The 11672-nt window shown below is 39.1% G+C and overlaps 2 protein-coding genes across 3 annotated transcripts; one reads left to right on the forward strand and one right to left on the reverse strand.

The window, feature by feature from the left end:
- Positions 1–6: 6 nt before the first annotated feature.
- On the reverse strand, positions 7–914 carry LOC134176407 (NAD-dependent protein lipoamidase sirtuin-4, mitochondrial-like). The gene has a single exon (XM_062643080.1). The coding sequence runs from the start codon at positions 912–914 to the stop codon at positions 30–32; it is 885 nt and encodes a 294-aa protein (XP_062499064.1). The 3' UTR covers positions 7–29.
- A 67-nt stretch (positions 915–981) lies between these two features.
- LOC134192607 (centrosomal protein of 290 kDa-like) lies at positions 982–11249 on the forward strand. 2 transcript variants are annotated; one of them, XM_062661355.1, is made up of 14 exons: positions 982–1391; positions 1859–2096; positions 2162–2252; positions 4850–5209; positions 5349–5766; positions 6741–6887; positions 6957–7077; positions 7373–7499; positions 7561–7611; positions 8396–8498; positions 8756–9213; positions 10175–10304; positions 10362–10559; positions 11018–11249. In XM_062661355.1, exons 1-14 carry the CDS (start codon positions 1047–1049, stop codon positions 11099–11101), a joined length of 2871 nt encoding a protein of 956 aa, XP_062517339.1. In that variant the 5' UTR covers positions 982–1046; the 3' UTR covers positions 11102–11249. The 2 variants fall into 2 exon arrangements, with proteins under 2 accessions (XP_062517339.1, XP_062517347.1); XM_062661363.1 differs by lacking the exon at positions 4850–5209.
- Positions 11250–11672: the final 423 nt, after the last annotated feature.

The raw sequence follows: 11672 nt of genomic DNA on the forward strand, positions 1-11672 counted from the left end.
AAAACATTGACGTTCGACAATGACATTCATCACACGATTCGAATCGTTCTGAATACTTCACTGCAGTGAGATTCGACCTTCAAGTTGGCCACGTCATCGGCTCTCGTCTTGCCAATATTTACAATAGCCAGTGGTTTTCCTTGTTTGTTAGCCCTGCTGATAAATCTATAAGAAGAGTAGACCTCCAAGGATGAGCCGGCTACCAACACTGCATCACATTCGTCTGTTTTCCTATATAAAAATTCGACTACACGTTTAGCAACATTGTCACCAAAGAAAATGACGTCCGGTTTTAATATTCCACCACAATGCACGCAAGATGGAACAAGAAATGTCTTCACTGCATCTTCGTTTATAAACGCATCTCCATCAGGTGCAATTCCCTTTACATCGGCGACAAAATTCGGATTCAAGTTCAACATTTGAGCTTGTAGTTCTCGTCGACTCGTGGCAGTCTTACACTCCAGACAAACAACTCGGTGTGCATTCCCATGCAGTTCTGTTACTCTCTGCGATCCAGCAGATATATGTAGATTGTCGACATTCTGTGTAATCAGCCACAGTAGCCTGTCTGTCTTCTCAAAGTCTGCAAAGAATCGATGCGTGAAATTCGGTTTTACAGAACTGAATCTTGAATGTCCAATATAATTTCTAGCCCAGTAACGCTGTCTTCGTTCTGCACTCCCCAAAAAGTCCGAGTATATCATCGGTCTGCTGCTGCTCGTTGCATAGAGACCGACATCCGCTGAACGGTAATCCGGGATACCAGATTCGGTGCTGACTCCTGCCCCAGTCACGACTAGTAATTTTCGAGATCTATCGATAAACTGTTGTAGGCGTACCAGATTTTCCTCCGAAGCGACGTTATACTTGGGAACAAACACTGCGGCACGTCGAAGAACAAGCTCACCCATTGTAGCAGTTGATATAAATATTCTCTACTAAACGCATGCGCGACACCGTCCAATCAAAAGCTTCATTTGCTATCTGCGGTACGTTTGAAACGTCAATCATTTCGCCACGGCGTTCGTAGTCTCAAGGCGACTATGATGTCTCGCCTAGTACTTTGTCATCAAGAAAACGTTGGGCAACTCTCGAGTAGAGACACCAAGAAGGGTCAGACAAGCAAGAGCGTCTCATTCGCGTTTAGCTCGACACCTGGCAGAGGACCACTTACCAATCGTAATCCCAACGTCGAGCGAAGAGCTCCAACGCCTGGAAAACCGTCACACAAACGCAACGACAGCGACGACGAGCATGCACGTTTGTCGCACGCGTACGCAGCCCTACGTCATCAATATGACGCTTTGAGTGCTGAAATGAAACGTTTACGGGGCTCGCCAGAGAAAGACAAAGACGCAAAATACCAGAAAGCGGTAGCAGAGAAGGAAGTGAGCAAAAATAAATATTTTTATAGGATTCAATAATTTTAAATTAAATAATTGATATTAAATTTATAATTAATTATATTTTTAATTTATAAATTAGTTTATAATTTTAAATTCTTAATTGAATTAGGTATGACTTGATATATAATAGTTAATTAAATAACTTTTAATTTTTAATTTATATATAATTATATTAAATTATACATATTTTAATATACAAATAAATATTTGACTAATTAAATAATTTGTTATTAATTATAAGAATTGTCGTTTATTTCAAATGTGTTTATTATCTAAATAATTATTAATTATTAAAATTTTAAAAAAATTATTAAATTATAAACGCAAAATTTATTTTGTTGTTTAAATAAGTAATTAATAACATTTAATATATTAATTGTATTTACAACTCTACTTACCAGAGTTAATACACACGTTGCTAATTTAATGACGTATTTGATGTTGTTTAGGCTTTAGAAGAAAAATTCCACGAGCAACGTGATTTACTGAACACCTTAATGGCTGAATTGGATGCAATATTTCCAAATATAAACAGTGACATTACGTCAGTGTCCAAAAAGAAACAAGTTGTAATGAATGAGGACGAGAATCTAGAGGAGGCAGCTGTTAGTCGATATGTGGAGCAATGCATTGGGACTGTAGCAGAAGAATTGGCACGTGAAAACATGAGGCAAGAAGAGGAGCAAAGTATGAGAAATGAGTTGCAATTGTATTGGGAATAGTTGGTGTGAACATGTGGTTTGGATTTGTAGGACGCCTTAGTGGTCTGTCATCATCCGACGGTGTTGTTTTGACGCCGTTGCCATTCAGTCTTCCATTGCCAGTCTCGTTGGACAGTCAACAGTGAGTTACATGTGATGTGTAGATGTATATATGGAATACAATATCACACTCACTAGTAGTACCGCACTCCAATGATTGGCCAGAGTCAAGGGTTGAGTATGGGATGGGGTCTTACTCAAAACTGACACCTAAAGTTGTTAATTGGCAAGAGTGATTTATTTATTTATTAACTTAATTAAACAACATGTTGCTACACTATAACCGCTGCCACTACCTAAAATATATAGAAAACCTAATCTTTTGTATGGTATCTGAGAGCGTGTTCACATCGACATCAGGACTAACTATGATTAGGCCAACATAATGCAAGCGCGTTCACACTGCTAACTATGATTAGTAAGTCACGTGGGCACGTGAGTGTAATTAGCCTTGACGGTTTTTGTCTGTCATATCTGGCAAGAATTTGCGTGAACTGTTTTGACGAATCCATTGCTTTAGGTTTTAGAGGGAAACGTTTTGTTTGCTTTCTCTGGCAGCTCCTTCAGGGACAACAGGAAGTTGTCACATGTACAGACACGCATGTAGTATACATCTGCATGCACTTTTGTATACATCGCCATGTTGTTGCTGCGTTTGTACTTTTCAACATACAACACCACATCAGAAACATCGGCGGCATGCTCTTCTTGTATACTACCTCACGTGCCAAAGTCACGTGCAACCACTAACGCCACTAATGTCGTTGTAATACTACTACTCTCTACGGCGTTAGAATGGTGTTACACTAATCATGATTAGGACCGATGTGAACGCTCTGAGTCATCAAACGTTCAACATGTAGTTGACAGGCACGTGCAAGTTGAAGAATGGCAGCATTTCTACAGGCGCAAATCTAGCAAACAGTGACTGTGGAAAGTGCCAATTAGCACTAATTTTAAAAAAATTAAAGGACTAAGAGGTGTGAAGATCTTAGAACTTTGACCAAAGTTGTAGCTGAGGTCTTACTTAAGCGCTGGGGTAATAATCAAGCGAATACAGTATGTGATGTTGCTGCATGCTGTATGATACAGAGCAGTAAAGTGTTTGGATTGAAACATAATGACCTTGGTAATTGTCTGCCTAAGGCAATTAATTTAGTGTAACACGTTACTGTGAATAGTTCAATACCATACTAGCTCGTAATAACATCCATGCCCGTGTGTGTGTGTGTGTGTGTGTGTGTGTGTGTGTGTGTGTGTGTGTGTGTGTGTGTGTGTGTGTGTGTACCCAGGCGCAGCAGGTCAGCAACTTTCAGCCCAAAAATGCCCATGTCTAAGTATACGCCCAGATATGCATGCACAGAATAAACAACACGGTGTCTGCAGAACACATCCGTCTCCGTCCGTGTGCGTTTGATGAGCTGCATGGTGTCAGTGTTGAGTGAAAGTGCTTACCACTAAACTCATTTCTTTAGTGCAATTACTGATACTGATGCTGTTGACGGGTTTCAGGGCGACAACTCTGGTTTGCGTGTGTGGTTAGTTTCTCTGTGTACACTGACGCTGTACAAATACCAGTACCTTTGATCTTGCAAACGGATAGTTGCAGGCATTTTGTGGTATTTCTATCTTCAAGTGTCTAAATGATGACTGGCCAAACGACAGCATTTTGCGACCATGTACATACGCCTAGGACCAAAATAATGCCCATGCCCTAGTAGAAAATAATGCCCATGCCCTAGTAGAAAATAATGCCCATGCCCTAGTAGAAAATAATGCCCATGCCCTAGTAGACGCTTGGAAAAACATTACAAGTTTCTTATATGCACACACCATGTGGGATAGATCTGTATTATTGCAGCACTTCAACCTTGTAACTGAAGTACTTTTGCAGTGTTAAAGGTACACTCCGTCGTTTAGCACTATGCCCCCGCAAACTTGATTGTGTAGGATACTCAATCAAGTTGGAAGGTTGGGCTGAACTACAGGCAAAGCTGGATATCAGAGTGTAGTTACCGTTACAAATAAGGAAAATGTACGGGAGCAATTTTGCAATCTCGTTGAAGCAGAGTTTGGGTTGTGCAAACCAACTCGTTGTCATTTCTCAGGTTGAAGGCACCAAATAGGTTACGTTTTACACAAAACCAGGTTTGAACATGTGAGCGCTGCATATCAGTGTGAAAACAGAGTGCATACGATGATCACGTGGTAAGCAATAATTAGGTCACGTGATAAGTGCAAGCGCACAAATGTTGTGCAGTTGGTCCCTTCAACCTTGCATGTGCATCCACGCCTGTTTCATAACCCACGGGCACATTTTTCAACATCTCACGAGTGTCTTCTAGCATTTTGATGGTAGCAAGGCTCCTAGCGTTAGTGCGTGTAGATGGAATGTTTCTCACGTGACCATCGTATGCACTCTGTTTTCACGTTATTTGCTGCTAATATCTAGCACTTAATATCCAGCTTTGCCTGTAGTTCAGATCACCCTTCTATCTTGATTGCGTATCTATGCAATCAAGTTTGCGTGGGGCGCTAAACGACGGAGTGTACCTTTAAAGCAAGTAACTCGGTTGTACTGTACATACATAACTTTAATTAATTAAAGCAATTTGCACAAGCAGCCAACTAACTCGTGTACGTGCATCATATGATGTTCTGAATGCATTCGTTTGTCAGGTGTGTTAGTGACTTTTCCAGCGTTGTCATTTCTCCTCCATCTCAATTCACAGACAGTTTGGTATCAGATACTGGTGATACTAGCACACCTGTGGAAAAACCCAGATGCATTCCAGATGAGATCATTTGTGTTGATGTTGATGATTTGGCAACTTCATTCAGCAAGGAACAGACACCAGAGATGAACAACAGTGTGTCGTCTTTGTGTTCAGACTTGTGGTCGTCGTGTGTCTCATCGCCTAGTCTTCTTGCACCTCCTTCAACTCCAACTCATGCACGTAACCAAGCGTCGACACCAGACTTGACGTCTCAGTTATGTGGAGCATTGATGTTCAAACTCAACACAAATGCTGGTTCCAAGTGTGTGTGTGTGTGTGTGTGTGTGTGTGTGTGTGTGTGTGTGTGTGTGTGTGTGTGTGTGTGTGTGTGTGTGTGTGTGTGTGTGTGTGTGTGTGTGTTCAACAGTTGTCTTATCTCTCTCATCTTGTTGGTTATGTAGGGAGATGTCTCTTTCAAATTGTGACACTCCTTGCACTGAAGAGAGCTTTCTTTCATCAACCAACAGCAGTCAAGACTCTTCTCTACATCTTACTTCTGCTCTACAGCATCTCTCTCCAGTTCATTGCTCTTTAACGACCCACCACAATCAGTCAATTCAAGTTGCACCATCTCCCATTCTAACTGTAAACCAGAGTACTGAGATGAGTCGTGTGATGACAGTAGATAACGGAACTTCAACTGATCATCCAACAATGTGTGATGCCATTGTAGAGACAAAGCCCATTGAGACTTGTTCAGTTGCAACTGAAATGTGCCTGCCACCGATTGACGAATATCAAGTAAAATATTTCAACTTAGAGGCAGAAAATAAAGAGTTGCAAAGAGATCTGAGCAAAGCAAGACAGCAAGTAGAAAAGGTGATGTACATAGCTGAGTCCATGATAGGCACGGAAACATTTACTTCAATTATGAGATACAGAAGTAAACAATTTCAAACAGCAACAGAATGTTTTTATGCATGCTGCTTATTATAAACACCATAAATAATTATACATACAGTGCATGCGCATAATTTAGTTGCATAGACAGACAACTGGTAAACAAGCAACTTCTAACAAGATATTGAATATAGGGCTGGCCTACAGTAACTTATTTAATTAAGCAAGGTAATAGGTAAATAGCAATAGTAGACATCAACTTTTTATTGACTCAGAGCAGGTAAATGGAAACCATTTATAAGGCACACAGTAAACAAGTATTCTGACTTGCTACGTTGAGAAATTTTATGAGTTATGGTGATTGCTTTGCTTGGTATATCACATGCTACACTACAGGGCACAGGTCGGGTTACAGACAACTTGTGTTTTATCGATATCGTTCAGACTTGCTGACACTTCTAACTTTTGTGTAATTTTATTTGCTTGATGTTAGGGTAGTTTGATTTCTGTTCACTGACTACAGTGCCATTATAGTGCAAACACTTGTGGCAGTATATTATACATTTTGTTGTCATATACCTACCTCCACGTGACCTGTACAAGTATGCTGTTAGTTGGCTATTGACATGTAATAAGCCACAGCTGATTGGGCAACAGTGCACCTGAAACAACACTATCAACATGCACTCATACTAACATTGCATGATTATGACCATTTGACTTAATGAAAAACCCAGGCATTTTCATTAGCTTAGACTCTACGCTATTTTGATAAGATTGGGGAACAAGAAAAGTAACAAGGTCCCACATGAACATTGGAAGCAATCTACTGGGTGAGCAAATGTAGGCTGGCTACTCACTCGGCAGGAGGAAAGTAGATTAGTCCTTGTAGAGCCCTGTTAATGCTGTAAACCTGTCTGAAGCTTTGTTTTTGTGCTTTTTGTATCTGTCAGATAAGTGCCTTGATGGAGGAATTTCAGTTTCAAGAAAGTTATAAAGAACGCTACTATTGTGAACTGCAGAGGAATAAAGTGTTAGAAGAGGATTTAGACGTCTTTCACATGATGATGGAGAAAATACAAGAAGCAGAAAAATTTCAAGTATGATTACAATGATGTTCATGTACACTTTCAGTTCACATCATAACAAGACCACCTTCACGTTGTTAGATTGAGTTTGCATCTGCAATGGGACAGATAAAGGCAGCAGTAGGCAAATATATTGAAGATAATCACACGCTGAAAGAACAAATACAATGCCTGGAAGAGGAGTTGTCAGAACAAGACAAGAGTATGTGCAGAGCTCATGTTGTATTGGTTATTTTTTAACAGGTGTAGACATACACACGTATCAATAATACAAATGCTTTGCCTTACAGATTAAAAGAACTAGACAAACACATAAACTAAAATTTGACATACTCTGTTCTCAAACTTTGGCTGTCGACAATTGGAAACACACACACTCACGTGCACACACACACACACACACACACACACACACACACACACACACACACACACAAAGGCAGGCAGGCAGGCAGACAGCAAGCTGTGATTGTTTTAGAAGAGATACTTTGTTTCAGAACTCGCAAAACTACAACACAGAGAGTCACAGTTAGTAACTGAAGTTGGAAAGTTGCTGGTGGAGCTGACTACAGTCAAATCACAGCATCAGTTAATGCAAGACAAGCTGACTACTGAAGCTACAAAGCAAGTTTCTTCTTGCTGCGTTCAATCACAACTATTTTAAATTATTGTGATTATACATTAGAGCTGAGAAGTATGCCCATGAAAATAACCAACTATCATATGACAATGAGAGGTTTGTAATCTTGTAGGATTAGTATGTTATGCCAGGTTAACTTATGCAATTTCAATTTATGCAATTAAGTTTGATTCTTGTTTTTTGGCTGCATGCTTACCAATGGCTGCTCTGTCGTGGTCAGAAAAGTTAAGCACTTTCTTTTTGTACTGTTACCTAAGTCAATGATTGCTTTGGCAACTGCAGCATTTGCTTTTGCATTGGTCATTTACCAATGCTTTGGAGTAGGCAGAGATGGTTGGCCCTAATAATATTGATGAAGGCTCATTGTAGTACAGTATTACTATTGTCGGAGGAATGATGGCAGAGAGAGCTGGTCTGGCTATGCAAGACTAGCCTCGGTATTCCAGACTGCTTTCTGCACGTGATGGGAAGGGAGAGTGGGAGGAGAGAAGAAAGCAGTCTGGAATACCGAAGCTAATGCGAGACTACAGTATTACCACTCTAGGGGAGAATTAAGGTACAATTTGAAGCAGACACAGTGAGTCAAGGAAATATCATTGAAATGTGACAGTTTGACTAGAAGAGGTTTAGAGTTATGATTATCTAATTAGTTGATTTCAAAAATTAATTCTAGGGCTTGCAGTAGTACTATTTTGGTGATGTTTGAATAGCTATCTGCATGACTTGTTGTTTACGAGTGTTTCAATTAAATCACTTATCAAAATTTACTTCTTTCATAAAAGTAACTAGTAACACACAACTAATTTATTTTATATCTGGTATTATTTTGGCTTGACAAGGTCTTGTAATCATAGCAGAATTTAATAATTTTTGTGCTTAGGTTGAAATGTGAGTTGGATGAGAATGGTCAAGCTGCTGTCCTTGCCATAGAAACACTGCAGGACGACGTTCGCAGACTAAAAGCACAATGTCAAGATCTTGAGGTAAGAGAATTACAGGCACACTTCTAACCGTGGAGGATGTTGATGTGTAACATGTGTGGAGAGCAAGTAATGTGAGTTCTATAATGCTTGATTATAGTCTTACAATATTTTGATGTTTTGCAACTTAAAAGTGTGTTTGTAAACAAGACACAACCTTTGGTTTATAACCTGCAGCTGCTTTATAGGCAACAATAAGCAGTGTCGCACATATTTTGTGCACTGTTGATAGCTCTATAATTGTATGCTTTTGTATACAGAAGCTGAAGCTGAAAAGTGGCGAAATGCAAGAATTTCTTGAAGCCGAACGATTGACTATGTGTGAAGAAGTGGCAACTCTTCACTCAGCAGCACGTCGGTCCATGTTGCAACAAGACGAGGAATTGGTTGCTGTCGCTCGAGCTGTCAGAGAGCTGTGGGACAAATTCCTGGATTCTATTTGTGTGCTATCAATGAGATCAGGGACTGCAACAGAGCAACAGACAGTGGCTATGAAACGCAGATCACTGTTGTCAAGTGACAGTTTGGTTGATCGTGTGTTAGCAGGGAAGATGCTGGCAGCCAAAGACAGTAGACTAGAATGGGGAGATCAGGCTTATGCTGGTTTAGCGCATCTAATTGGTCACATTGATGATCTTCAGAAAATGGTGACCGAACTGCAAGACTTGGGTACATGGAAAACACTGAAACAAACGATAGCAACATTGGAGAGAGAAAAGTATTATATGTATTATTAGTCATTTTATTTTTTCTTTCTTTCTGTCTTCCTCACTTTCTGTTTCTGTCCACTACACATTATTAGTGAATGGTTAAAAATTTGTAGTGATTAGTGTTCAAAATTTTATGGCAGACGTCATCACCTTGGCAACCTCCAAATTTTAGTTGTCAAAGAGACTTTGACATATATTTTATTGATATCAACTAATGATACTGATTGTTCTGGCAAGTAAACAAAATTCCAGGACTTCCGAGTTGTCACTCTCAGTTTTACCTGAGTAATTCATTATTCTACTCTACAGCATAAAAACAAAGATTTATTGGGTCTACCATAACTTGAGTGACTTTAGCAGTCAGAATGGCAACCTCACTGGAAAAATTGGTTGCCACATGAACTCAGTTAGTCGTCAAATGGCAACTTGACGACCACTTTTCAAACACTGACTGATAATAGCTAGAATTTTATATTTTAAAAATGAGTAAAAGATTTAGAGGCACTTGTGCATTTTTAGTGTATTGTGGAATGCCTGGCATTCATCATTAATTATGCCTTGCAATATCAACACCAGGTTGACAAAGAGATGGCAATGATAATATTGTCTTGCTTTGATAGCTAGGTGATATGGATGATTTCATTATTGGAGTTTGAAAGCTGTCGTGTTTTGGTCAGCATGCCACATCATTTTGACTGAATTGTCCATATCGCTATGACTGCTCAAATCAGGGGCTTAATGCTAGGCTCACACTTAGTTAATCATTTGTGCAAAAGAACTTTGCTTCAAGTAGTTGCAGAATCACAACAGGAAATTAACTAATTAATAAGATAAAGAACATTAAAGGTTATTGGTTGTTTGAATTGCACAGTTAAATTATGAAAAATACTGAAGTGTGTACATGTATGTATGTATATTGTTTGTCTATATGTGAAATCAAACTGAAATTTAAGCACTACCTTTTTGCAGGAAAGATTTGATTTCTGAACTAAACAGATGTCAAAGTCGAATAAATCAAGCAATTAAAAGTTTGGACGAAACAAAAGCTAATCTCAGGAGACGGGATGAACAATACAAACAACTAAAAGATGTGCTGCAGGTGAGTGAGTACTTGAATTGTCTAACCATCAACTACTCTGCTGCATTGATGGTTTAGGGTTCTGACGCTCAGCGACAACTGGAAGAAATGAAAGAGAAAAAGCAACACTACAAGAGTCGTCTGAAGGAGCTCATTGCATTTGGAGACGAATACAAGGATCGGATGGAGAAGAAAGTTGAGTTACTAAAGTCAAATCTTGCCAAGTCTGAATCTGAAGTTGGCTCATTGGACCAAATAGTTGAACATACAAGAAAGGTGAGCTTTGCTTCAAAGCATCACTTCTATTCAAGTAAACATTGTTACTTGAATGAGCCCATTGTTGTCGTTAAAATCCAGTGTGGCAAGTACTGTACATACAAGTGCAGTGACTACTGAATGGAATGTGTGAGAAAAGCACTTTGTATAGTTGGTTGAATTCAACCAAGTATTTGCATTGATGTGTCTTGAAACCATTCTAAAGATAGATTGACCTACTTGCTCCAAACACTGTTAAAAAGTTGGTTTAGATTCAATCCGATGTCTAGTGTTAATTAACATGTCAATTACCATTAATTAATTAACTAATGTAGGTTTAGAGACCTGCATGTTAAACGGATTGCATTTCGGTTGACTTGTGAATTTTAAATGTGTTGTACTGTAGTGACAAAGTGATTGCAGGTTGTGCAGTTACACATCTACCTTTGTTGTGGTGACTGATTTCTGTATTTGTGTAGACGTTACATCTTTGTTTTGGAACTGTAAAGACAAGTCCTAAACTCGAGAAACTTCTACAATATCTTGATGGAACAGCACCATGAGAAGACAAGACGATTGACGGTATACAAAAAAAGTACCTGGTTAGCTATTCTCGTTTACAGTTAGATGTATAAGGCAACTGTATTAGAACATTTATTACTGTGTCTTTGAATTAATGAAACGATATGTACATGTGTTGTCAAGATGAAAGCTGTGGAGTTCTTGCATATGCTCAGCTGGCAAGCTTATCGAAGTACAAATGTGATGTCACTTGTTAGCTGCTATAGAACAGTTCATATGATGAGACAAGGGAGTCTTATGTAGTCAGATTTTTATAATCTAGTTTCATATAGTTCTGGCTAAAAACAGTTTATCAATAAAGCAGACCTAGGACCAGAGCCATACTTTATTTAGTTATGAATGAACGCAAAAGCAAGAGTTTGTGAGTTGTTGGGCTTGTATGTGTATGTTGGTCCAAGTTCATGTTCTTCACTTAGTTTGCTTTTATCTATCCTTGTAGTAAGACACATGACATACAGCTAGTTGTCTTGGTTGTTAGTGTATTAGGGATGAGACTGCACGAAAGAATTGTATTGTAGTTGTAGTCTATGTAAGAACTGCTTTACAAGGTGC

The sequence above is a fragment of the Corticium candelabrum genome, chromosome 1, assembly GCF_963422355.1.
Source record: "Corticium candelabrum chromosome 1, ooCorCand1.1, whole genome shotgun sequence".
NCBI lineage: Eukaryota > Metazoa > Porifera > Homoscleromorpha > Homosclerophorida > Plakinidae > Corticium > Corticium candelabrum.

What these genes read in the sequence shown, in the direction of transcription:
- LOC134176407 (XM_062643080.1), bottom strand. Translation starts at nt 914, where the DNA reads ATGGGTGAGCTTGTTCTTCGACGTGCCGCAGTGTTTGTTCCCAAGTAT.
- LOC134192607 (XM_062661355.1), top strand. Translation starts at nt 1,047, where the DNA reads ATGATGTCTCGCCTAGTACTTTGTCATCAAGAAAACGTTGGGCAACTC. An exon ending in GTCTCGTTGGACAGTCAACA is followed by an intron (nt 2,253 to 4,849) that starts GTGAGTTACATG and finishes TTCGTTTGTCAG; the next exon opens with GTGTGTTAGTGACTTTTCCA. An exon ending in TAGTTGAACATACAAGAAAG is followed by an intron (nt 10,560 to 11,017) that starts GTGAGCTTTGCT and finishes GTATTTGTGTAG; the next exon opens with ACGTTACATCTTTGTTTTGG.